This window comes from Pogonomyrmex barbatus, unplaced genomic scaffold (assembly GCF_055798465.1).
Source record: "Pogonomyrmex barbatus isolate J1 unplaced genomic scaffold, ASM5579846v1 scaffold8, whole genome shotgun sequence".
NCBI lineage: Eukaryota > Metazoa > Arthropoda > Insecta > Hymenoptera > Formicidae > Pogonomyrmex > Pogonomyrmex barbatus.
In genome coordinates this window covers 8,649,404-8,672,986 of record NW_028297182.1, presented here as the reverse complement: position 1 = coordinate 8,672,986, position 23,583 = coordinate 8,649,404, and the positions used below count along the sequence as shown (strand labels likewise).

At 39.7% G+C, this 23,583-nt stretch overlaps 3 protein-coding genes across 19 annotated transcripts in view; 1 reads left to right on the top strand and 2 right to left on the bottom strand.

Moving 5' to 3' along the window:
* Window positions 1-11,476, bottom strand: part of Hr4 (nuclear hormone receptor 4) — a 176,800-nt gene extending 165,324 nt beyond the window's left edge. For both annotated transcript variants that reach the window (XM_089083950.1, XM_089083953.1), the window contains exon 1: window positions 8,505-11,476. The gene's annotated coding sequence lies outside the window, so the exon portion shown is untranslated. The remainder of the gene's footprint in view (window positions 1-8,504) is intronic.
* Window positions 1-23,583, top strand: part of LOC105422678 (uncharacterized) — a 194,671-nt gene that overhangs the window by 148,031 nt on the left and 23,057 nt on the right. For 9 of the 15 annotated variants that reach the window (XR_016141122.1, XR_016141121.1, XR_016141126.1 and 6 more), the window contains one exon: window positions 12,062-14,803. The exons of 1 other annotated variant lie outside the window; for it this stretch is intronic. Coding sequence is in view for 3 of the 14 variants with exons in the window: in XM_089083984.1 (XP_088940110.1) it covers window positions 12,062-12,182 (121 nt within the window). In the remaining 11 variants the exon portion in view is untranslated. Of the gene's footprint in view, window positions 1-5,692; window positions 7,609-12,061; window positions 14,804-23,583 lie in introns of those variants that run through there. 5 more of the 15 variants (XR_016141120.1, XR_016141119.1, XR_016141129.1 and 2 more) reach the window with 5 other exon arrangements.
* Window positions 15,472-23,583, bottom strand: part of raskol (Ras GTPase-activating protein raskol) — a 63,296-nt gene continuing 55,184 nt past the window's right edge. Inside the window, exons 5-10 of one of the 2 annotated variants that reach the window (XM_089083945.1) lie at window positions 23,235-23,567; window positions 22,667-23,071; window positions 22,312-22,478; window positions 20,419-22,032; window positions 19,973-20,109; window positions 15,472-18,452 (exon numbers count right to left, since the gene is read on the bottom strand). In XM_089083945.1, coding sequence (XP_088940071.1) covers window positions 18,188-18,452; window positions 19,973-20,109; window positions 20,419-22,032; window positions 22,312-22,478; window positions 22,667-23,071; window positions 23,235-23,567 — 2,921 coding nt within the window. In that variant the 3' untranslated portion in view covers window positions 15,472-18,187. The remainder of the gene's footprint in view (window positions 18,453-19,972; window positions 20,110-20,418; window positions 22,033-22,311; window positions 22,479-22,666; window positions 23,072-23,234; window positions 23,568-23,583) is intronic. The other variant, XM_089083946.1, reaches the window with a different exon arrangement.

Sequence of the window (23,583 nt, the reverse complement as noted above, 5' to 3'; positions counted from 1 at the left end):
GCTTCTTAGAAGGGGATATTATCATAGGTGTTATATAAAACTTATCGACTTGGCGAACGGGCGGCGTCCAGAACTTTCCAAGATCCACGTAATTCTGGATAGCAGATCGATCGAGATTCGCGAGCCGTCGCCTATTTTTATTGACACGTTGTTATACATGAGGCGTCGAAGAAGCGCGAACGTAACGCGCGACGTGCCTCCGTCCGCGACGCGCGTTTTATTTATAACCGCGGCGGTGTCCGCGCGCGATGCGCGGCCTCCGGTCGTGACGCGCGTGTCGAATATTACGCACGCCTGCTACGCTTATCCTCTCTCGCGTGCGTATCGCAGCGGCTCATTCAAGAGGTACTTCACAATCGCGAAGCAGCAAACAGTGGCGAAACCATTGTGTTTTATCTTATCGGGATTGATTAAGCTTGATGATTCCGTCAAGTCTAAGAACTAAATAAGGACTGTGACGTGTCTTATATATGTATGTATGTATGTATATATATATATATATATATATATATTTTATTAATTCACATATTCGCGCGTTTATCGGAAAAATTAATTAATCGACGCACGCGATGGAATTCCAATATGTTATTTGTTAATTTTATCATTATATCATCATTTATTAATTTTATTATTATTTTGAGATTTTGTAGGATTTGTTTACTTTGTAACATCGCGTATTAGACACGATGAAAAATAATTGTGAGAATAAGAAAAGTTGTACATGCGCGTTTATGTTAAATGTGCGCGTGATATTAGCAATTGAAATTTACGCGGAGTGAATAAATGCGACACGCGTTATATAAAATCAGGAAGCGTGGCAATGTAGTTAACTCTAATAATAAGAATTTAATTTCTCATGTTTGATTCGGTACAAACGCATTTTGCGCTATCATGCAGTTCATTTCCGGACTGGAGTCCGTTCCATTAGAGATGCATACATGAACGAAACTTTTTTTTTTTTCAAACGCAGCAATATTCGAACTTAGAGGAGATTTCTCTTTGGAACCGTTGAAAATTGGTTCCTCTCAAGAAAATGAACAAGATCCCACGAGATTTCCGCTTCGCTGTTAGCAACGCGATAAATTTCTTCCTCCAACATTACATTCTATAAGCAACGCGGAAGAGCGGTTCTGTATGCGGAAACCAATACATACATGATCGAAACCAGTAACAGAATCTATCATAACCACCATTAATAACGGCATTAAGAACGTACCACCAGCGTCATTTATTTTCTAACGATGATTTTAAGAAAAGGACTCTCTCCAGCAACCAGCTTATATGAATGACGTCACCCATCAACACGAAGCGAGCGCAATTATATCTAGTTCACTGAGTGAAATGTTCTCAACCACTGTTGAGCACAGTCCAGCTATTCATCACGGTTTTGGCGATCTATTTTTTTCAACGCCACGATTCTCACACACACATAGCACGCACAGAAATCGAGATCGAACGAGAGCGAGTTGGAGACTCCGACTTGCGCCACGCCACGAAGCTGTCAATTGATTGACGCACCGGTGAAGAAACGATCTCTTTTTTGAAATTTGAATTTTGAATCTCCGACGATATTTTTTTTTTTTTTTTTTTTTTGATAATTCCGAGGTCACGGGACGGAGAGAATCTCTTTTTCGTCTTCTCATACGTCTGCGTGCGCGTATTTCGAACTGTATATGCACGCACGCACGTGCGGAATGCGAGAGAGGGTGGCGGGGCAGCGACGAGAACGATGGGAATCGGGCGTCGCGACGCGCGTGCTGATCACATCATCGGTGCATCTCGTGATACATTAACACACAAGATAAAACTTTGTATACTTAAATTTCGCTTATTTAAGTATCACACTGCGTGCTGGTGACGGCTGCGTCATAGCGATGACGACGATGATCGACGATGACGACGACGACGACGACGACGACGACGACGACGACGATGACGAAGACGACGAGGGTGAGGTCGTCGACGACGATGACGGCGACGCAGAGGACGATGACATTTGTCGATCGACGATCGGCGAGTTTAAAGCGACGCGGCAACAACGACGTGACTGAATCGAGAATGACGGACGGGAGGAGATGAAAAAAATAAAAGATAGCGGTGAAGGAGAGAAAAGATGTGCGTGCGAGCGTGGATAATTAAGTGTATCGGTGTGTGCGTGCGCGTGTCTCTGTATATGCACCGGAAGAGTGAACGAAACGGAGACGGAGAAAGTTGTGGTGGCCGTGGGTGCGAGATAAGCGGAAACGAGATGGGCGAGTTTAGAGACGTGTGTTTTGCTCGCGGCCGGCGAGAGCGAGTGACGTGCGCGGAACGCGAACGAAAGAGAGAGTGACCGCGAGCGCGAGGCGTGCCGAGGAAGAAACGTAAAGGCCGAGAGCAATCGCCTCGGTGGTGAGAGAAACGTGGCGAGAGAACACACGCGTAACGGAGAAAGAGAGAGAGAGAGAGAGAGAGAGAGAGAGAGAGAGAGAGAGAGAGAGAGAGAGAGGGACACATATGATGAGAAAGAAGGAGAGAGAAATGCTTCGCGGTGCGCGGGTTAAGGATTCGCGAAAAGGCTGCGAAGGTCGCGCAGGAATCGAAACGTCAGAGATGAGAACTAAAAGGGAGAGGAACACACAGAGGCGTGAGATCGTGAAGGGTAAAATGTACGTGGAGCCCTGAATGACGACGATGACGATGACGATGACGAAAGGGGGTGCGGAATACGTGTCGTATATATTTATAAGTATATGTATATGTATATGTATATGTATATGTATATGTATATGTGCCGCGAGGGATGCGTGCACGATGAATTATCCGGGAATCTCTCTCGCTCGCCGAGAGCGATCGCTCGCCGGTGAGAGTCGCGCGCGATCGGTGAGTCTTCTCTCTTCGTCTTCTTCGTTTCCTCTGCTGTTATCTCTAACTTCGCGCACGTCCTTATCGCGGGGTCGATCCGATCCACCACCGCACCGCGGGAGGGGGGAGGGGGAGGAGGAGAGCATCCACCGGGATGGCAAGGCCCCGTACACGCGGTTAAGGAAAGACGTCGGAGTATACAAACGAGAGAGAAAACTTGGTCACACACTGACGCACGTGTCCACGGCACACATTCGCGCAAGTATTTCGTCGGCTCTCTTACGACCGCGGGCACGTCCGCGAATCGTCGGTGTACCGTCAGCGTGCGCGAAGCCGGCCCGACGATTCGTAACAACAAACGCCGCGCACTACTGTCGGTCGGACGGTTGAGTTCGGTCGTCGCACTCTCGCGCGGCTCTCCTCCTCGGCTTCTCTTCCTCCTCCGCCTCTCTTCGCCACCGAATAATCCCTCCTGTCGCACCGCGGGGAACTGGCGCGCGCGCCACGTCCGAGAGCGCGGCACCGTGAGGTTCACGTGGAACGACGACGACGACGACGACGACAACGACGACGACGACGATGATGACGATAACGACGGCAACGACGACAACAGCGACGGCGACGACGACGACGACGACGACGTCGTTGAGGGCGACGACTGCGAGATACTGAAGACGCGCGATGCGAATCCCGTGAGAGAGGTGGTGGTCGTGTTGCTTCTGTCGCCGCTGCCTCTCTCGTCGGTCGTTGAAGCCGACGAGACGACGTAGGAAGACGAGAAGGAGCTCCGTCCGGCGATGCCGATAAGCGGGACCCTTCGCACGCCGGTGCTTGACCGCGTGGTGCGCGATTCTCCGCGTATCGGCGTGCAGTGTTTGCTTCCTCGTATAAACAGCGGCGCCCTGGACCGGACGGACCGGTGAACGGATCGAATTCTGATCGTCGCCGTTGACGATCCGTGGGCACGTTGCCGGCGATGTTGACGACGACGACGTTGGTTCACGGTTCTACCACTTGCAATGCATTGAGTTTCGCCGGAACATGCCGACGATCACAACAACGACAATGACGATAACGACGATGACGACGACGAGGACGATGAGGATAAGATCAGCGAAGAACACGACTCGGCAGATAGTGCGAGATAATGACAGAGAGAGGGCAAAAGAGAGAGGGGGGGGGGGAGAGAGAGAAAGAGAAAGAGGGGGATGACACGATGATGTGAAACGACGCGTCGTACGTACGAACGGGAAGAAGCAGTAGCCGGCAGAACGAAACGTACGCGAAACACGCGCTCCACGATCCGCGCGATCTCTCGGTGTAAACGCACGTAAGGAAACACACGTTGTATTCTTTCACTCTTTCTCTCCCTCTTTTCCTATCTTCCTCCCTCTTTTTCTTTCTCTCTCTCTCTCTCTCCTCTTTCCCTCCCTCTATTTCTTCCCTGCTCTCTGTCTCTCGCGTTGCGCGCCCCAGCGAAATCGGCAATGTGCGAGGAGAGGCGAAAAAACGTAGGGAGAGAGACAGATGGGCGTACGCACGTGTGTATCTATATACACGCGTACATATATAATTATCCGTAACGTCTATAATTATATATATATATATATTTATATATATATATATACAAATTATATATATATATATATAAAATTATATAGATAAGACAGGCTACTGTGCACGGAGAGTGCGAGAGACCCCGGCGGGTCGTCGTCGCGCGCGCAGAGAGCACACACGAGATTACGGACAAACGCGGAACAGACGAGGAGAGGCCACAGGCGGCAACGCGCGCGCGGCGCGAGCGACGTAGCACTCTAGCAGCCGGCAGCCTGCCGCTCGGGTCAATGACCTCTTCTCGCCGTAGTCAAGCCGAGCTCTCCTCCGCTCGCCACTGTTCCCCCACCGTCGTCCGCCCCACTACCGACACACCGCGCGTTCCTACCACCGGCCGACTCTCGTTCCCCGCCATCGAGATGTGCAACCGAGCGGCGTCGTGACGCTCGCGGCGGCCGCCGGCGTTTCGCGCCGAGTCGCCGCGTCGACGTCGCGCGCGAACGTCGCGTTTCGTCGAGGGGTGAATTCGCGCTGGCTTGGAAGGGGAGGGGGAAGGGCGCGATGGTGGGGAGCACGCACCCCATTCTTCGGCACTCCGCACTCCGCGCTACGCTGCTGCTCGGTGGGGTTGCGCGAAAGAACGGGAAGAACGGGAGGGGAGCATCGGAAGGCCGCCGCTGTCGTCGCTGCCACCACCGTTGGCCGTTTCTACTTCCCGATACGCTTCGCTCTCGCACGCACTTTGGTCGCGGCCGGGCGACGGGGTGGGGACCGTACTCTCTGGAGGCGCGCACGCCGCCGGGTTCACTAGAACAGTGTACCCTCCGAGTTGCGGTGCAACGTTCTCTCCTCTCTTCCTGATTCCGTTTCGGAGCGACGCTTCCCCCTTCTCCGTACGCGACGAGAGGAGGCGGGAGGAGAAATGCGCGAGGCAAGGGAGGGTCAGTGATGACCGATTCCGGCGATAAACGGGGGTACGATCCAGGGTCAAATTCTATGCCCCCGATGCTGGGGTGGCTTCCGTTGAAACTCGGTCTTACGTCAGAATTTGATCTTGGAAACGAGGACGCACTGTGAACGCAGGCGGCGATGATCTTGATTTCGCGGATCAGGCGGACTCGTTCTCTGGCGATCTGCTTCATTAGCGAAGAATGAAACATGATTTTTGAATTATCGTTTGAATGAACGTATTATAAAAATTTAGCGAACTCAGTATTAATACTCAGTAGATGAAAAATCTTTTCTGGCATTTGATGAAAGGGATCCTTAACATATCTTTTATTTCGAATTTTAGATCAAGTTCAGCTGGCGTGTCAACGATGAGCTGCGAAAGGTTAATGGAGCTTTGAGATGTCTTTAAATTCTCTCGCCTTGAATTTGCATTTTACTACCTCTTTTATTATGGAGAATATGTAAAGTATACCCGAAGCACTTCTTATTTCAACTGCTGTGGAACAAAAATATGATAATGAGTAATGAATAGCTAACGAGTTACTCGGTTAGTATACCATGTTTACCAGGGCGTTCCCGTTTCAGGGTCAAATTTCCGTTGTCGTGAAAAAATTAGTACGATAATATCGTTATCACAGCGAGCGGATTTTTCCGATCTTTGAACGTATATTATAAATAGCAGATATGGGGCAACCACCGTTTAGGGGAGCAATGTTTCCTTATCGCAACTTATTATCGCGATTAGAGATTAAAGATTAAATTTCGGCGATTAAATGTTTAACTGATATTCTAAAAATATATAAAGTTCTTCAAGAACTTCAAAATCTGATTTCAATATGTTTTAAATGACATACTTTTAAGACAAATGTCAAAAAGTTTGTTATAAAGTTTGAATTTTAATTAATAATTTTTATAATTAAACTTATTAAAATATTTTTAAAAAATATGAAATCTAATTAATAACTTTTATAATTTAATATCCAAGAGAAATTAATTAATCAAAATCGTTTATCTTTAATTGCTCATTAATAAGAAAACTATCTTTTTTCTGTTTATTTGTTTTAAGACAGAAAAAATTGATTTAGAATTAATCAATCTGTTTTTGTCCCAAGAATCGAATGTTTTATCGTCATAAAAGGTATTTTGATGTAACATTTATTTGAGTCATAGCAAACAGGCGCGAATATGTGGTGTGAGAAACTGTGGAAAGTAATTAATCACTGATCAGTCTGGCGCTGCCGATTACTTAAGAATTTCCTTTCAGGAGCTTCCTCTTTGTCGAGTCGTTCAAGGTCGATACTAATCATTGAACTTCCCCGTATTTTCTGTGAAACGATCCACATTGAACTCAATATTTATCAATTGGGAGCACTTATTGCATAATTATAGCGAATCTGCTCCCTTTTCGATTTGTATTTTTTTAAACGTGTTGCGCAAGTGATATTATTTAATAATTAGATATACTAGATCATAACTAATTTTTTTTTAATAACGATTAAATATAATTCGCGCCATTGCCGATAGACATGTGAATGAAAGAGAAAAAACGAGATATATTATTATATATATTATATTATTTATTATATTTATATTGAGATCGATATATTTTATTCGTCAATTAATTACTTTGATTTCTATTTATTTTCAGGGAATTTTAAAAAGAATGTTAGTTTACGAGGAATATTGTTTTTATAATAATATTATATAGGCATTGTTTACATGTATGATTATCTTCTTGTAAATTATGTAAAATCTATTAATAAAATCTATGAATGAAATGAATATTTACCATTTATAATCCAACTCTTTATATTTCAATATACATAAACATTTCTCGATGAATGTAGCAATCTCTGTGTACAAAGTTCAGTCGCGAGAAACGTGGAAATCCGATATCGCTTTTCCACTCAGGAGTTCCAAATATTAACCCTTTGCACTTGTATCCAACCCTCTGTCAATATAATGTGTGTGTGGGGATGTATGGCTGATATATTTCATATGAAAATATCATGCATTTTGCCGAATGCGTTATGCGTAAAATTACTTTATTAAATTGACAATACACGTCGTTGCGCGATTGTAATATTCTTTCTATCATATTACATTACACAATATGTGCGTATTTGTATGGAGTATTTATATGGAGTATTTAGAATAGCTGCTAAAATGTAAGGTTAATAAATAACATTGTGTACAGGTATTTGAGTTACAAAATCAATAAATATTTAAATGATCATAAATTTATAAATTATTTTTATATTTATTATTTTTATTTAAATTTAAATAATCAGAAATCGTTTCTTGAATTATTATATAATTAATTAATTATTATATAATTCTTGAATTATTATAAGAAAATATTTTTTGCACTTAACATAATATTAATATTTATTTCAAATGTAGTTTGTATTTTTTTTTTTATTTTTTTATGTAATAACTTTCATCATTAAAAATTTTGTGTTTTCAAAAGAAGAAAAGCATCAAAAATGTATTAAAAATCTAAACAATATTATTTATTTATTATTTATTAAAAATGTGAAAAACACATATTATAAAATTAATTGCTATATCTGCAAAAATTAATTAATTATTTACGATCAGAAATCACTATTTGTCGTATGCAGTCGTCCCTCGGTAAAACCGTACAATTTGCAAGTGGAGTTCGTTCCCATTTAGGGGACTTCACGCATTGGCTGAAGTTTAAGGTCAGCCACATATATTCGGCCATTCTACCGGTCGAGTGTTCTTATCGACGGCCATTTCTTAACGATTACGTGCGTGTGTCGTGCGTGATTGTGCTCTCGCCCACCCACGTATCGAGAGCGGTGCAGAGAACGAGATTAAGAGCACGCAGGAAAAGAGAGAGAAAGCGAGAAAGAAAAGGAGAGGAAACGAGAGCGATCTGTCTTCTCGTCTCATTCGAGAGAGAGAGAGAGAGAGAGAGAGAGAGAGAGAGAGAGAGAGAGAGAGAGAGAGAGAGAGAATAAAGGGTGAGAAGGGGAGAACGACACTCGCGCGATCAGAAAAGCTTATGCGAGCGCGCTCGAGTGCCTCGCACCAGTCCTTCATAGGACATTGACTTTGAGATATCGTCGACGACGACTAGCCGCGACGACGCTATCTCATTTCGGCTTATCGCACTTGTTTCGCCGTACCTTATCTCTCCGCGGTGTGTCTCCTTAAGTCACCATTCGCTCGCTCGCTCGCTCGCTCGCTCGCCTGCCCCCGTGCCGATTATTGCGGCTCGTGGAATTGTCGCCTCGCTCGCGCATACTTCCACGTGCACGCTTCTCTTTATCCATTGACGAAGAGTCAAATCCAATTGGGCGACCGTAGGCAACAAGCATCTTCATCCAAGCCATCTCCACAACCAACCAAGTCTACGCTCCTCGATTTTTGCCGGCTTCTTTAGAATTCCTCATGCCTTTACATTAATCTCATTTCATTTCTGTACTATAATATTAATATTAATTTTGACAATAATGTAAACCGAGTAAGTGGAAATTTCAATCAATTTTCGTTTGACAATACTTTCGAAGATGATCGCAATCCGATGGCTCTCTTGGCGTTAAAATTCTAAAAGGAATAAATATAAAATCTGCTGAGAAATATGAGCGAAGTTTCGTGTTAACTGTATTATTGGAGAAAATGTGAGAGAATTTTTTTGAGAATTTTCATAGTAAATTAACTAATAAAAATTGCATCGAATTGCCTTTTCTTGCCTCCACTTTTGCAGGTCTGAAGTTGCAATAAAAGTGCTGTAAAAAAAAAAGCCTTGACACTAATTAATAGGAGAATGGAACGCTTATATAAGTGAAAAACATGCATTTGTCGAGACGGGAATTAATTAATACTTATCCTTTATTAAGTGATATATTAAATATTTCAGGCAGTTACAATATAGATGATCGAAAAATTTATCTTATTGCCTCGAATTCATTGATTTTCATAAATGTCATTACGTCACAGTTGTTGTAATATTCCATCTTTCGATTAGCTATGTGGAAAATAACAATATTACACAATTCGGCGTATATTGGAGTGCAACAAACAATGGTAATAGCTATCGATTGAACTGTAATGAAAAGTCGGTGTATTAAGAACAGATATGCCATCGTTAGATTCGGAAAAACAAGCAAAAGTATATATACGGTTACATAAAATAGCAATGTGGAGTAGCGATTTGCATAATTGCGAGTGGTATTCATCTACTAACAGGATAATAACAATCGTGCATCAGTTGCGACGCAGTTCGATTTGTAGCTGAAAGAATTGCATAATTGCATGCGATTGCGTTATTTATAAAAATCAGGCTTCAAACATACATGACAAAATCATACAGAATTATTTAATTCATGATAGAGTAGGTGAAATTGCAATATAACGGTAATATAAATTATACATGACGGAGAAACGATAGAGAAGAAAAATACGCATGCGTTTTGCGTATTGTGTTAAATTTTCAGACGTTGTAAATTTTCTGTAGAGAGTAGCGCGGCTGTGTCGGATATTTTTCAAATAATTTTTTATTCTATTATATGATTTTAACATGATTTTAAAATATTATTTCTCACGTTCTTAATTTAAATAAACAATGTAATAAATAAAAAATGTTAAATAGGAGACAGTCTTGATGCGATTTCCCGATGTGATTTCTTTCGAGACCAAGAGAAATAAGTAAATTAATGAGATTTACATGAAAGTTTTATTTCTCTCATTCTCTTCGGTGTAGACGGCTACGTCTATGCGCTCTAAAGAAGATTTACACATTTCTAATATACGAGAACCATTATAATATATATATAGCTCAATAAATCCCGCGCGTATATGCATCCGCGAAGGTTGCACATCAACTCACGCGTTTCTCTCTTTGGTGATCCGAAAACTACGGGTGTCCGGAAATAAACGTGATCCGTCTATCCCTCAAAATCTATGGATTTAAGCAACGTTATACGGAATATTCATCGATGCCGTATTTTCCATATCGTCAGCATTTACGCGAAGGGTATTGCTATCCGAGGTATCGATTCCAACTATGGGAAATATGCAAATCCGCCGGCGACGCTAACGAGCACGCGTGCGATCATATAGAGTCAGCACATGTCAGAATATGAGCAAGTAGAGCACGCCAGTGCGGTAGAGGGGAAAGGGGGAAGAGAAAATATAAATGAAAGGAACTTGTCCCAGAATGCGAAAATTAATTCAATGTGAATCACACGGTGTAGGCAATGATGGCGTATACGACGGTGGCAATCAGAGAGATCGAGACAATTTATGTAACACTACCTGAAAAGCTAACTACCCCTTTGTATGCGGAAATCCGTAAAATTCATGAAACGAAGTAAATGATTTGCGTGCGTTTGTGGCACTGGGAAATATGTATAGCTAAACTTTATGGAGAGGGAGAGAGAGAGAGAGAGAGAGAGAGAGAGAGAGAGAGAGAGAGAGAAATTCTGAAAAAAACAAACATAAAAATGCTTTGAAGATGCTTGCTAAAAAGGAAATATATATAGCGTTAAATATTGATCGGTTAAAAAAATTATAAGTGAACTTTATGCCTGAGTTATTTATTTATTTGGTAGCATTTTATACGAAAATGTACTGGAAAATTCTAAAATATTTTTATAAAAAAACGTTAAGAAATATAAGTATATAGAGTCAAGAATCTGAAAAACGATAATACTTTGAGGAATTACTTTGAAGGAGGGAAACAACTCACTTTCCTCTCTGTTTATTTTCTAAAGTTTCAGATTACTCGAGCGTTTTATAAGGAACGGAAAAAAAAAAAATAAGGAAGAGCAATAGGCGAAAAGGCACCAATATGCAAACGTAAATCAGTCAGCGTTATTTAACTAACTCTCGCGAGAATGGCGCCTCTCAAAGCAACTACAATCATTCTGTTTTCTGCATTTGATTTCTCTCTCTAGTTTCTGTCTTCCCTCGCGCGGCATACTTTTTCTTCTTCGAGCTGTTTGAACTGCAACGACCCCCGGTTGGAATTACATTATCGATACTGCCAAGTTCACTTCTGTTTACATTCAGCATACCACACTTAACTGCGAACGAGGGTGGCTGGTTTTCCTCGCGGATTCGCGAATGATTGCGAAATTGATCACGAAATTTTCATAAGAGATAATCAAACGCAAACTAATTATAAAAATGAAAATATTTCAGTTTTATAATTAGTTTGCGCACGCAACGAGTTTGATTTACGAGTTGGAAAATTTTATTGAAATATGAGAACTTTTGCAATCGTTAAAAATTTTTAAAGAAACATATTTTCGTATTTTGTAAATGACAGGATCTAATTAATCGTCTAATTAATCGTCGTTCATTTCAGTGCGTCACACAAATGCCAACATAATTCACAAATTTTAGTTTTGTCGTTTCGAAATATTTACTTGTTCCGAATGTTCAAAAAAACATTCATGAAAGAGAGAGACAGAAATATATATATATATATTTTTTGAACATTCGGAACAAGTAAATATTTCGAAACGACGAAACTAAAATTTGTGAATTATGTTGGCATTTATATATATATATATATATATATCTCATCGTAAATCATTATGTCACGGTTATATTGCGGCGATTTGTAACAAGCACTATTGTCTCTATTATCTCGTAACTCTTTTATTTTCAGACATTTATTTTTGCACGTATCGTACGCGCGCGCATTTCCGTTACAGCGACTGTGCTTATTCAACAGGTTTACAACAAGGAGTAGTAGAAATCGCTCTCGAGAGTCCCCACGCTTATGTTTCATAAATGGAGCAGAAAAATTATTCTTCGTACGCCGGTGCTCCTATCGATATGAAGAGGTACGATAACATTGGCGGCGAGACGATAGCATCCCGTGCGAGGATCGATGCTGGTATCGATAAAATTAAAGACAAGACAACAAATTAACGGTGGAACGTTATGTCATCGAAATAAATTAAGTAAGTTGAAATAACTCTTCAGAAAAAGTTGGATAAAAATTTATTACAATCTAGTAAATTCCATATAAAAATTGTAAAGTTACCATACAGAAATTGACATGATGATTTTTTTTACGTATCAATATTATTAATAAATATTTTGATTATTAAAAAGTAATAAAAAAAAATATTAAAATCCTGTGTTTTTCCTGTTTTATATTCGTTGCGAGTAATTTGCGAGTTGGACTTTTGGTTCGGTGAAAGACAGGAAGAGGGAAAAGAACTTGTTACTCGGGAAGAACTAAAAAAGCGAATTTTCTGTTTCAGCAGCCACCTTCTGGTTAAGGCTGCATCAGATATTATGGTGAGCGTTGCGCGATCGCAGATATCTAAAATTAGGTACGCGAGCATTAATATGTATTATTGCGACTTAAGCTGTCGGGAGTCCTTGATATCAGTGACTAAACATCTCGCCTACCTTATAACGTTGCGTTATGACTCCACAATGCTGCACGCGTTAATCACCATTGCCATTTCTCTACGTCATCATTCTTGCAACTCCGTTCTCCGCGAATACGTTATCTGCAATTATTATCTGCAAATATTTCCGTTTGTAACTATCTCTTAGACTCGTCGGGCTGATCTGCGATGTACGTGAGGTTCTTCGATTTTCTGAGTTTCAGTGCAATTTGCGTTCGATAAAATCCAATTATCTGACTTACGTAATGAGCCAATGAATGTGGATAACGCATTTAACGCCCGGCGTTCGGGCGATGTGTAAGCGTCGTCACAAAGTGTATTTTCGAGCGCGAAACTTGCACGATATGGTCATTGTACTGTAATCTCTCATTAGGAAGTCTGAAATTATCGCGCGAATAATGACAACGTGCATGGTGACAATCGGGAAAATGCTGAAACTAAAGACATATTTTATAATGGGCGGACGGAATAAAATGAATTAAACGCCACGCTGTAAAAGAAGCCTGTCATTTTTATTAGCACACATAAAGCAAAAGAAATGTATATTTCTATTCGTATACATACGAATTTGTAAAGATAAACATCACCAACAATTCCAATCGAATGCGATTGATCGAATTTTCGAGTTTTTAAAAAACCTTTGTTTTTAAAAATTTACGTCCTTTTTGCACTACGTGGTAATAAAAATGACAGTTTTTTTTTCTTGTAGGATATTGCTTAATTCATTTCTCCTGGATTCTGTCAATTTATTGCAAGACATTAATCATTTAGTTTCTCCGTGCAGGACTGTGTAGGACTGTGATTTTTTTTAATCATCTAAGAATAGATATGTGGTTTTAAATCATTAAACTGTTATTTCGAGTCTCGTCAATATTTACCGCATGTGTCAGGCGATATATTACGCAGATTCGATCGTGGTGAGTATCCTGGGCTCGGTGCGATTAGCCAAACAGAGCCCTCGGACTCTTCTCTCGTTCGGCAGAAAATTAGTTCGCCGATCTGTTGCTCGAAATATATCGATCGCGGTGCAAGCCTGAGACTGAAATCTCACGAAGGTGCCAAATTTCATTTTTATTCGCATATTTAACGAAATGCCAAAAACTAGCCGCAAAGTTAGCGTCTAAAAAAAAAAAAAAAAACTTGGCCAATTCAGCGGCGAATGTGAAACCGCCGGACGGAGGGAAGACCCGAACATTTTTAGAGACGATTTCCATATTCGTTCATTCGTGGAAGATTACATTGGAAATCTTCGCGGAAATCGACGCGTGGCGTCGTTTCGCGCTCGCACGCCGGAGGGCTGCGTGTTATTGATTTTTCGAGGACCAAACGCCGTTATCGAGGCTCATCTCGATTAGATTGATTGGCTGGCAATGATCGCTCGTCGACCGCCTGTTTACACGGCAATATCGCGAACGCTGACTGCACGGCGATAAGCATCCAGAAGGATTACGGCTAATGCGATTAATATATACTCGCGATTGTGCGGTCTTTTATGGGCCATGGGCTATTGAAAAAAAAAAAAATCACGATAGCGGAATAGATCGCTATCACTAGCGATTATGATTTATACGTTTGAATGAGTAATTTTTTTGATAAGTCTACTCGAGCTGTATTGCCGCGCATGTGTGTGTGTGTGTGTAATACTTCATTTAGATAGTTAGATTTGGGAAGAAAGAAATTGACAGATAATTGACGGTGGAAAAATGGTCCATTTTGAAATTGAAATACTTCAAAGGAAATTAAAAATAGCCTTAATTTCGGATGATTAAACTGAATTAATTTAATTCTCAAATTATTATGTTAGTTTTTAATTCCAAGCTTCCATTGGACTTATGGCTCCATCTTGCATCCGATAATGGGAAGTCAGTTAATATTAGATCGAAATTTCAGGATAATATATTTCAATAATATTTTTATATTTGTTAAGTTTTGAAATTAAACATGATTTAAATTTTTAAATTATTAATATGATGCAAAAAGAATTTATTTTTCGTTAATTTTTATCGTTAGTATTATCTTTCTGTAGAAATATATTTATCATAAGAAGGTAAATAAGCTCATATGATGAGAGAAAAATTATATATATATATATATATATATATATATATATATATATATATAAAATATTATATATTATAATACAAATGTATTTCATTTTCGGATTATTCTATACTTGTATTTCCAAGAAATTAATTTTGAAAATTTGATAATATTCAAACGGTTTAAACTAAACTATAATAATAATTATAATCAATATATAAATAAAAGGATAATTTTACTCAAAATCTTCATATTTTAATGTACCAATAATTACACTTCTTAGATATGCATCACTAATGTATGATAAACTATGATATGAATATGATAATTGGGTAATATTTCCAATTAATACGAAATACATAGACAATATTATGCAATATTCATTGCAGATTATAGTGTATTATTCTCAGATTATAATAAATTATAATGCAAGTAGATGCAATGATGTTAATATCCCTATTCTATTAGACATTATTAAATAAAAAAAAGTCTAACATGAATAAAATTGATTTAAAGAATTTATTTTTATAAGGATATCTTTACATATTGTAATTATATAAAATATTTTTAATACTTACTGAGTTTTGTTTGTAAATAGAAGGTGATGGTAAACAGATGAGACAACAAATTATTAATCATGAATAAAGTTGGAATCGGGTGAATCAAAAAAAAGGGATGATTTATAATATGTAATCTAATCGTATTTATTTGTTCATGTAGTGTAATAGTCGCTATATGCTTAAATACAGGTGGTCTATTGCAGAAACGAATATGCCAAAACTTAATAATGTACACGTGATTCTTTAAATAGATATTTATCGATTACATCGTCCAACAAGAAGAAAGGGGGCAGCAGTTAATATATTAATTTTATGAGATGTAAACACTCGACGAGTCGAAGAAAGTGGCTTCTAAAATAAGGACAATTGTCTCGCGAAAATACAATTATGATTTTTCGCAGTATGGAAGAAAGGATGATATAAAAAGAAATGATAGGGGACATAAGGGTAGGAAGATAAAAATAATCTCTATACAAAAGTAATTGGCGTTAGGCAAGAAACTCAAACGCTCGGATAGACGAAAATAACATTATGGTACAAAATTGACGAGATAATACTTTTTTTTTCTTAGCGAGATTAGACTGATTATAATCTTTTCTTACATTCTTTCCCATCCTCATTCGTATTCTTTCATTCTCTCTTTTACGGACTCTTTTCCACTTTTACTCCTTTCTCTCCCGTTCTCTCACTCACTTTTTCATTCAATCTTTCATACATACATTGTACGACAATGGCTACAATAATAATTGTTATTGTGATATAAAATATAACATATTAACGCTTTGCGAACGAGCGAAACCTTCAAAAAACCTAATTAATCAATTAATTAATTGTCATGCATTATGTATTGTTTGCGCGCGCGCGGGGTGTTACGAACAATTTACGCCGTGGCTCGGTGTGCCAAAATTTTGCTGTGGACAATGTCGAGCGGGAAAAATGATTTCTGAATTTCGTTACGTGCCGGTGCACACCGTTTTTCTCGAACTCGAGTACCGTTCCCGATTACGTCGGTTCCGTGCACGGCGATAATTCATCATCACCTTCATCGGGAACGGTAAAAGTTAAAAGGAAAGATAGAAGAAAACCAAATATCTTACATAATTCTCAATACTCTCTTTACAATGCAAAATTCTTCATCTTTGGTAGACATTACTAAATAAATATCGTCGCTTAGAATAAAGGGTCATGCTGAATCAAAGGTAATCATGATTTGCTCGCGGCTCGTCGAGATAAAAAAAAATTCGAAGACGGGCGCGAAACGTCGCTTTGGAAGTTCACTTGCCGCGCTTTCTCGAGGGACTCTCGTCTTTTGGAAGTTTGTTCCGTTCCTCACTCGATATTCGCTGGTCTCAAGAAAAGTCGCGCGAGTTATTCAGCCAGATTCGTTTCAAGGAAACGCAGCGCAGGCTTCGCGATTAAAAGTTGCGCGCAAAAATGAAAATCGCCATCTTACGGCCATGAGGGACCGTGCACTCGGGGAACAAACTAGAAAAATAGACACGCCTATATATATATATATATATATATGTGTGTGTGTACATATATACGAGGTCCTGCAATACGATCCGGTGCTCGAGGATGCTGCTCCTACGTCGTGATGTGGCGCGAACATTGATATTATAGTCCTCAGATATCATACGATAAACTGTTACGGTGCATGTGGCTGTGCGTAGATATGATAGTAGAAACAAGGGAAACATATATGCAATTCATCGATTCGGGGCTTCTTTATGCGCTGTCTGAATGCTCACTGCTGGACGAAACGATCCTTAATTGGACGATCCAATCGGTCATCGATCTTTCGTCATGCAAGCAATATAGCAAACTATTTGATATAATCATAACAAACTAGAATTGATAAAACTCTTGATCATCTTGAGTATTTCAGATAAATGATTCGGATAAATAAAAATGAAGATATGTTTGATGAATTTGAATTTATATCAAATGTACTATTCACTGATTCCATTTCTATCCATATGATATAATTAGACAGGTTCGAAATAATTTATATTGGATCAATATAAATGGCGCATAGGATTCGCTTTTCGCTGCTGATCGAGATTCCTTAATTTTAATAAAATCAAAATTTGTCTCGTTGCCACTTTCATTTCGTTCGTACCGAACGAAGCAAAGTCGCTATTGGGAGACGTACGGTTATGAATATTCATTTCACTGGTCAGCTCTAACACGAGTCGATCATCATTTAAGTAATCAGGGCGATTTCCATGATCGGACCTCGGGCGAGTCGTAGATTTTTTTTCTTACTCGCGTACAAATAAATCTAGCCTAACGCTATGTCACATTATATAAATTCGACGAAAGTTGTCTACTAACTCGGTCTGCCTACTCACTAAATAGCCTCTATTTCTCGCGCGCCATTCTCTCATGTGTAATCTATTATTTTCCAGTATGATGCTCCGCATCCTCGAGTTTTGCGAGTTCAGATCGACACCGGGTTTGTCTACTCGCGCTGTACGTTTAAAATTTTCAGGCGCATGATCTCGGAATCGGGAGGTAACGAACGTCGATTAAACAACTAGTGAAATTCATGCAGCGAATCGCAACCAAGAAAGAATCATGCACCTCTTGCGTTTCTCTGAATAAAAAACCTTTTACCACCTCTCTCGAATTACAACATTGGTTTGCAGGAATAATTAACGATTGGTTCTTTTCTCGGAATTTTTATTTCTTAAATCGTAATAAATCGATTATCTTATGGAGGCGTTACAAGGTCATCATTCAGAGAAGGTGAATATTAAGGACACCATTTATGACATGGATGCAGCACGAGGCTCCTTAAAGAAGACGATTCCTTATCATGCCTAACACACTTTAGCACGATGAACTTTTAAGCTCGCCGATGTCGGCGATGTTCTGTAGCAGATGTGCCGCCTCATTGCTGGTCTGGGACTTGGTATTGTAACGTTGTTTACTCAGCGCCGAAAGCAGGCTAGCGTTCGTCGACATGAGACGCGAATTTGCAGCACCCAGGGCAGCTATTTGCTGTTCCTGCGCGTCAATCACGCGCTGCTTGTACGACAACGCCGCCGACATCTTCTGCTGCTCGCGACGTAGTTCCTCCTCCACGGAGATTAACCTACGAGCAAAAAATAAATCGTTAAATCAGAAGCGAAAAATTCAGTAATAGAGAAAGAAAAAAGATATTTGATAAAAGACTAAAAAGGCGCGTCTCATCAGAAGTGTTCTTCGAAACGATCTTTATTCTTCAAGATACCATTCAGGAATATCAAAATAATTATCTTAAACGATTGCGCCACGTGAAGAATAAAGAGCGTTAAGAAATCAAGCACACGTGGAATTGAGCTTCGCCTATTAACTCTCTCGAGCTTCTACTCTATTCAATATGTATATGTTTTATTTTAGGTCAAAATGTTTGATTTATTGACAAAGTTCTGTCATCTCTATGAAACTGAGAGGTGTTACAGGGAAGCTGAAAAAGAACCAAGCGCACCACGATGCATAGTTAATGAAACAACATCAATAGATAAAAATAAAGCTGTAAGAAGCAACAGTGTTCGGTGCATAATTTGATACACTCTTGGAAAAGGATAATTGGAGTATCAGGTCTTCTCAGGATCAAAAAATTATATGTTTGCTGTATATGATAGCGATCATGTACGTATAATGTGTGAAAGAGAGAAAAAAGAAATGCCATACATATCGGAGAAATTCGATATAATCGCGATGAATATGAATTTGCGATACATAAACGATTGCCAAGAATCACGGAATATCCGTACACAAGAATGAATCAGAATGAACATGTTGGAACGTGAGATGTCGTGAGATGTGTCGGTGTTCGATGAGCGACAATTCGGGAAAAAAGCTGATAAAATTGACGTTCCGTGATTGGCAATGTTGAAACGGTGAACACGAGTTTACATTACGAATTTAATTTCCGTGGCGTGTGGCGGACTTTCACAAACCAAGAGAAAAACACGATGAGAAGCCAACATGTGAATGTAAAAATGTAAGAAAAGCTTAGAAATATAATTGACTCTTACACCAAAGGTCCAGATCAAGCCAGAGTATACCAAATGCAGCGGATAGAATGCACAGGAACACACAATCAGTTAAACATACATCATTTCGATATAGCCGTTCATATACGGGTGAGTGTTTCCCCATTAGTTTCCGTTAGACATAGAAAAAGTGGTACACGCGATTAAACTACATTCACTTCTATATTCAATATACACGAAATAATATAAACAACAATTTTCCATTTACTCCTACAATTTTAAATTTAATATCTGAAATCGCGTTATTTTTATTAAAATTGAATTTCAATCCGTCCGCAATTAATCGCGAATTTAAACAAACTTTAAACTTCATACTTTTTATGAGATATTGAATCTGAAAGTTGCTAGATTGAATGTTCTCTATAACACTACCGAGTTCTTTTTATGAAGATTTCAAATGAATCTTACAAGCCGAAAAATAAGGATATGGAAGATCAAGTGGCTGAATATGGCGAGACGTCAAAGTGAAAAACGCATAGATAGTGATAATGATCACGGTGATATCAGGGTTCACACTCAGGCAAAGATCCGGTAATGGATTTGCGACTCTAGCGTGGAAATGAAGATGAAGTACCTGGAAATGATGCTCTTCATATTGGTGTCGGACGCAAGGTCTAAATCGGCATCCTCAGTGGCGCCTAATCGCGCACGCAATCGCAGCCGATCTACGCTATTCTGTAGCCTCTCCACCTCATACATTTCCACTTCATACTGGAAATGAAGAAGTGTGTTAGTTACAAATTATAGACGAAGAAGAGAAAGAATATTCGTACGATGATATTCGTTAGACGAATAAACTACACAAAATTATAACTGTTTTTATATAGTCAACATAGCGAAGTAAAGAGAACCTGTTATTCACAATTCAGTTATACAAATTTTAAAGAATTGTAAATCTTTTCGTGTTCAAGAAATAATCGTTAATTCAATTTAAAATGTCACCGCATTAATAGTTAATAATGCAAACAATTGTAAAACAAATTTCAACAAAGTATCAATTTCAAGTATCTTTCAGCTTACTTGATCGATGCTGCGATGACTGCGTGATTTGCTTCTCCTGGTGGTGCAATTTTCTTCCTCACTTGTGTCCGACAAATCTCTTGTGGAGTCCAGAGAAAGTCTTCTTCTGAGTTTCGTGCAGCAAACGTCCTGCGTATGCTCTGAGTTGTTTCGGTGGGTTTGATTACCCTGTCGCCATTGATTTTGACCGTTTCTCTGATGATTTCGTACGTTATTTTTGGGCGGTGGAGAGGGACTCAGATCAACGCCTCTTACACTGTCGACGCCACCGCCGCCACTACCATCTCTTTCCTCGGAACTGCTGCTGCCTCGTCTACCTGTTCTCGCGTGATTGGATTCCATGTGATAAACAGGATTGGCAAATGCCAACGGTGCCGTACTAAGGATATGTGCGTTTGCATTATTGCTGCTGAGATCCACCGGACTGGAACTTTGACTGTAAGCAGCAAAGCTTTGATAGCCCGAAGAAGCCACATTACTCAGTTGCGAGATGGAGATCTGCGAGCCTTTTTGTGATTTGGATTCTGACACTTCATCATCAGCGTATCTTAGTAAATCGGATAATTCATCAAGATTACCATTAGCGGATGCGTTGTTAGCCTTGGAAGTATTATAATTATTGTTTGGCTGATGATTGATCGATAGTGTGAGATTCGTAGGCGGATTGACAACCACATTGGCGTTTACTGTTGTTTTCGAGACATTGTTGTAATTGCGTTGTTGGGTTTGATTCGCATTCTCCTCCTTGTGACAATGATTCCGGCTGGCCGATCTTGAAACGTTATAATTATTGTGATTGAAATTATCCTCACGATCATGAATGTCGAGACTCTGCAGGCGCGCGATATTGTGCCGATGCTGTTGTTGCGAGACAATACTACCGTTGCTCGATTGGATGCTTTGAGGCGATGTAGTGATATTGTAATTGGAATCTTTCAGGTTGTTGTGACTTTCGGAACGTGTAGGACTCGTCGGATGAGTCTGGCAGTGATTGACGTTCGCCAAGCTCGCGCTGGCCGTCAGTCTATAGCCCGGTCCAGATCGATTGGAACCGAGTGGTCTGTGTTGCCGTGTGATCGGTGTCGGTGAGCGCGACACAAACGCTGGTGGCTCCAAAGGATAATCGTCAGAGCTGATTTGCAGCTGCAACTTGCCATTCGTCGGCATGTAAGCGTTTCGAGGTAAAGTTGCCGCCCTGGCGACATTTGGACTGCGCGAACTATTGTGACCTAGGGTGTTAGTTTGCAGCACTTCGTTGCTGTCTCTGATCGTGCCATTTATCGTGCTGTGATTGCTCAGCGTCGACGTAGCTGAGATGGAGAGATTCGTGTTACTGTTGGCAATAGTCGGATCGTTGTAGCGGAAAATATTGTTCTGCAGATTCGGGTAACGATGCGCCGTAGGTACGGGACTCGGGCCTGGCTGATCCAAAGCCACGGAGATTCTATCAAGGATTTCAGGTAATCGTGACGGTGGCATTGATGGCGAGGACGGTGCTATCGTTGCCACGCTTTCTCGTAAAAGAGCATGCAGCAAAGATAACTGCTTGCCTAGATCTATGTAGCCATCGAATTCTAGTGAGTTATTGGCCGGTGCGTCCTTTGGCAGTGGGCTCTGTTGAATAGAAAGATACGTGTCATTTATCTTATAATTTGTCATATAATTAAATATTTGTTATAAATATTTACAATTATATATATTATAATATTTTCTTCTACAATTAAAATTATATAATTATATATATATTATAATTATATAATTATATTATATATATATAATTATATAATTTTAATTGTAGAGGAAAATACTTTTATCTTTTTCATTAATTCATGTTCAATTCAAGCAATATAAATTTATTAAAAATCAAAATATAAAATATTATAAGATACTTACGCTAATTAGCTGCAAGAAATTCTTCATAGACGGAGCTTCGCGTTCGAGTAGATCATTCATGAATTCCATGAAGTTCTCTTTACCCTGGAATTTTGTGAAGTTCGCAAGCGTTTGGAGTGTCTTCGCAACCAGAGTGAGATTTCTTGCCGCTTTCTCGTTCGGATATTCTAAAGTAAAAATGTTTTTTATTTATAATTTCGTATCATTCAATGTATATTAAATTTTTATATAATAATTTCTCTATAATACTATAGATATTATTAGGATTTATAAAGCATAATACGTTTATTAATAATAAATTAATAATAAATTGTATTAATTAAAAATCAATGAAGATAATTATATATTAACCTACCGTGCGTTATATTGAAGAGAGATGGACTGAGAATAGCGGGACAGAGGAATCTCAGAAAGATCGATGCGGAGATGAGATTATCTGCGATATCCTCACGACCCAAATCTGCCAGACGTTCACGAAAGATGCGGAAGCATTCGCGCAATTCTAGCGGGAAATGAGCGTGGCTCGATAGTATTCTGCTCCAAGCTAGTTCTACAGCATTGCGAAGGTTTTGCTGTTGTTTGTGCAACGCGGCGACAGAAGCGACCTTGAGTGGATCCACTTCGCAATCGCCGCCTTCGACTGCACCCCTCACAACTGCTCCCAGAGTTTCTTGTAGATATCTGTCTCCAGTCAATTTCAAGTAGGCTTCCATCGCCTTCGTGGCTAATGAATTTCCTCGAAAAGTGAGCCTTTCATCATCTGGAATATTTATAAATAGAAAATAAATTAGAAATTGTAAATTGAAAATAAGAAAAGAAATAAAGAATTATAAATCCTCATAAATAATATCGCACTTTAGAAAGACTTTAAATATTTAATTTATTAATAATTTCATGTATAAGAAGTCATATTAAGGACTGACCTATTCGATGAATGTCCATCATGACGAGATCAGCGAGGAATTGCGGCGCCTTTTTCTCTCTTTGCATTACTGCTACTAAAGCAGTCGCGATATCTTCTTTCGCCTTGACGCCGATGACGGGTTCTAATTTTTCGCATAATGATGCATAATCGGTTTTCAGATATTCCAGAAACTCTTGATACACTTGAACCGGTAATATGTCAACTGACTGAAAACGGCACTTTACTCTTAGTGTAGGAGGCTCCTTAAGAGGTCCCTTGTCACCTACTACGGTATACCATTTCTCCGTCAAATAACGCGACGTCACATTGTGTACTGGTATACTGACGGAACCTACAACGAACAATCA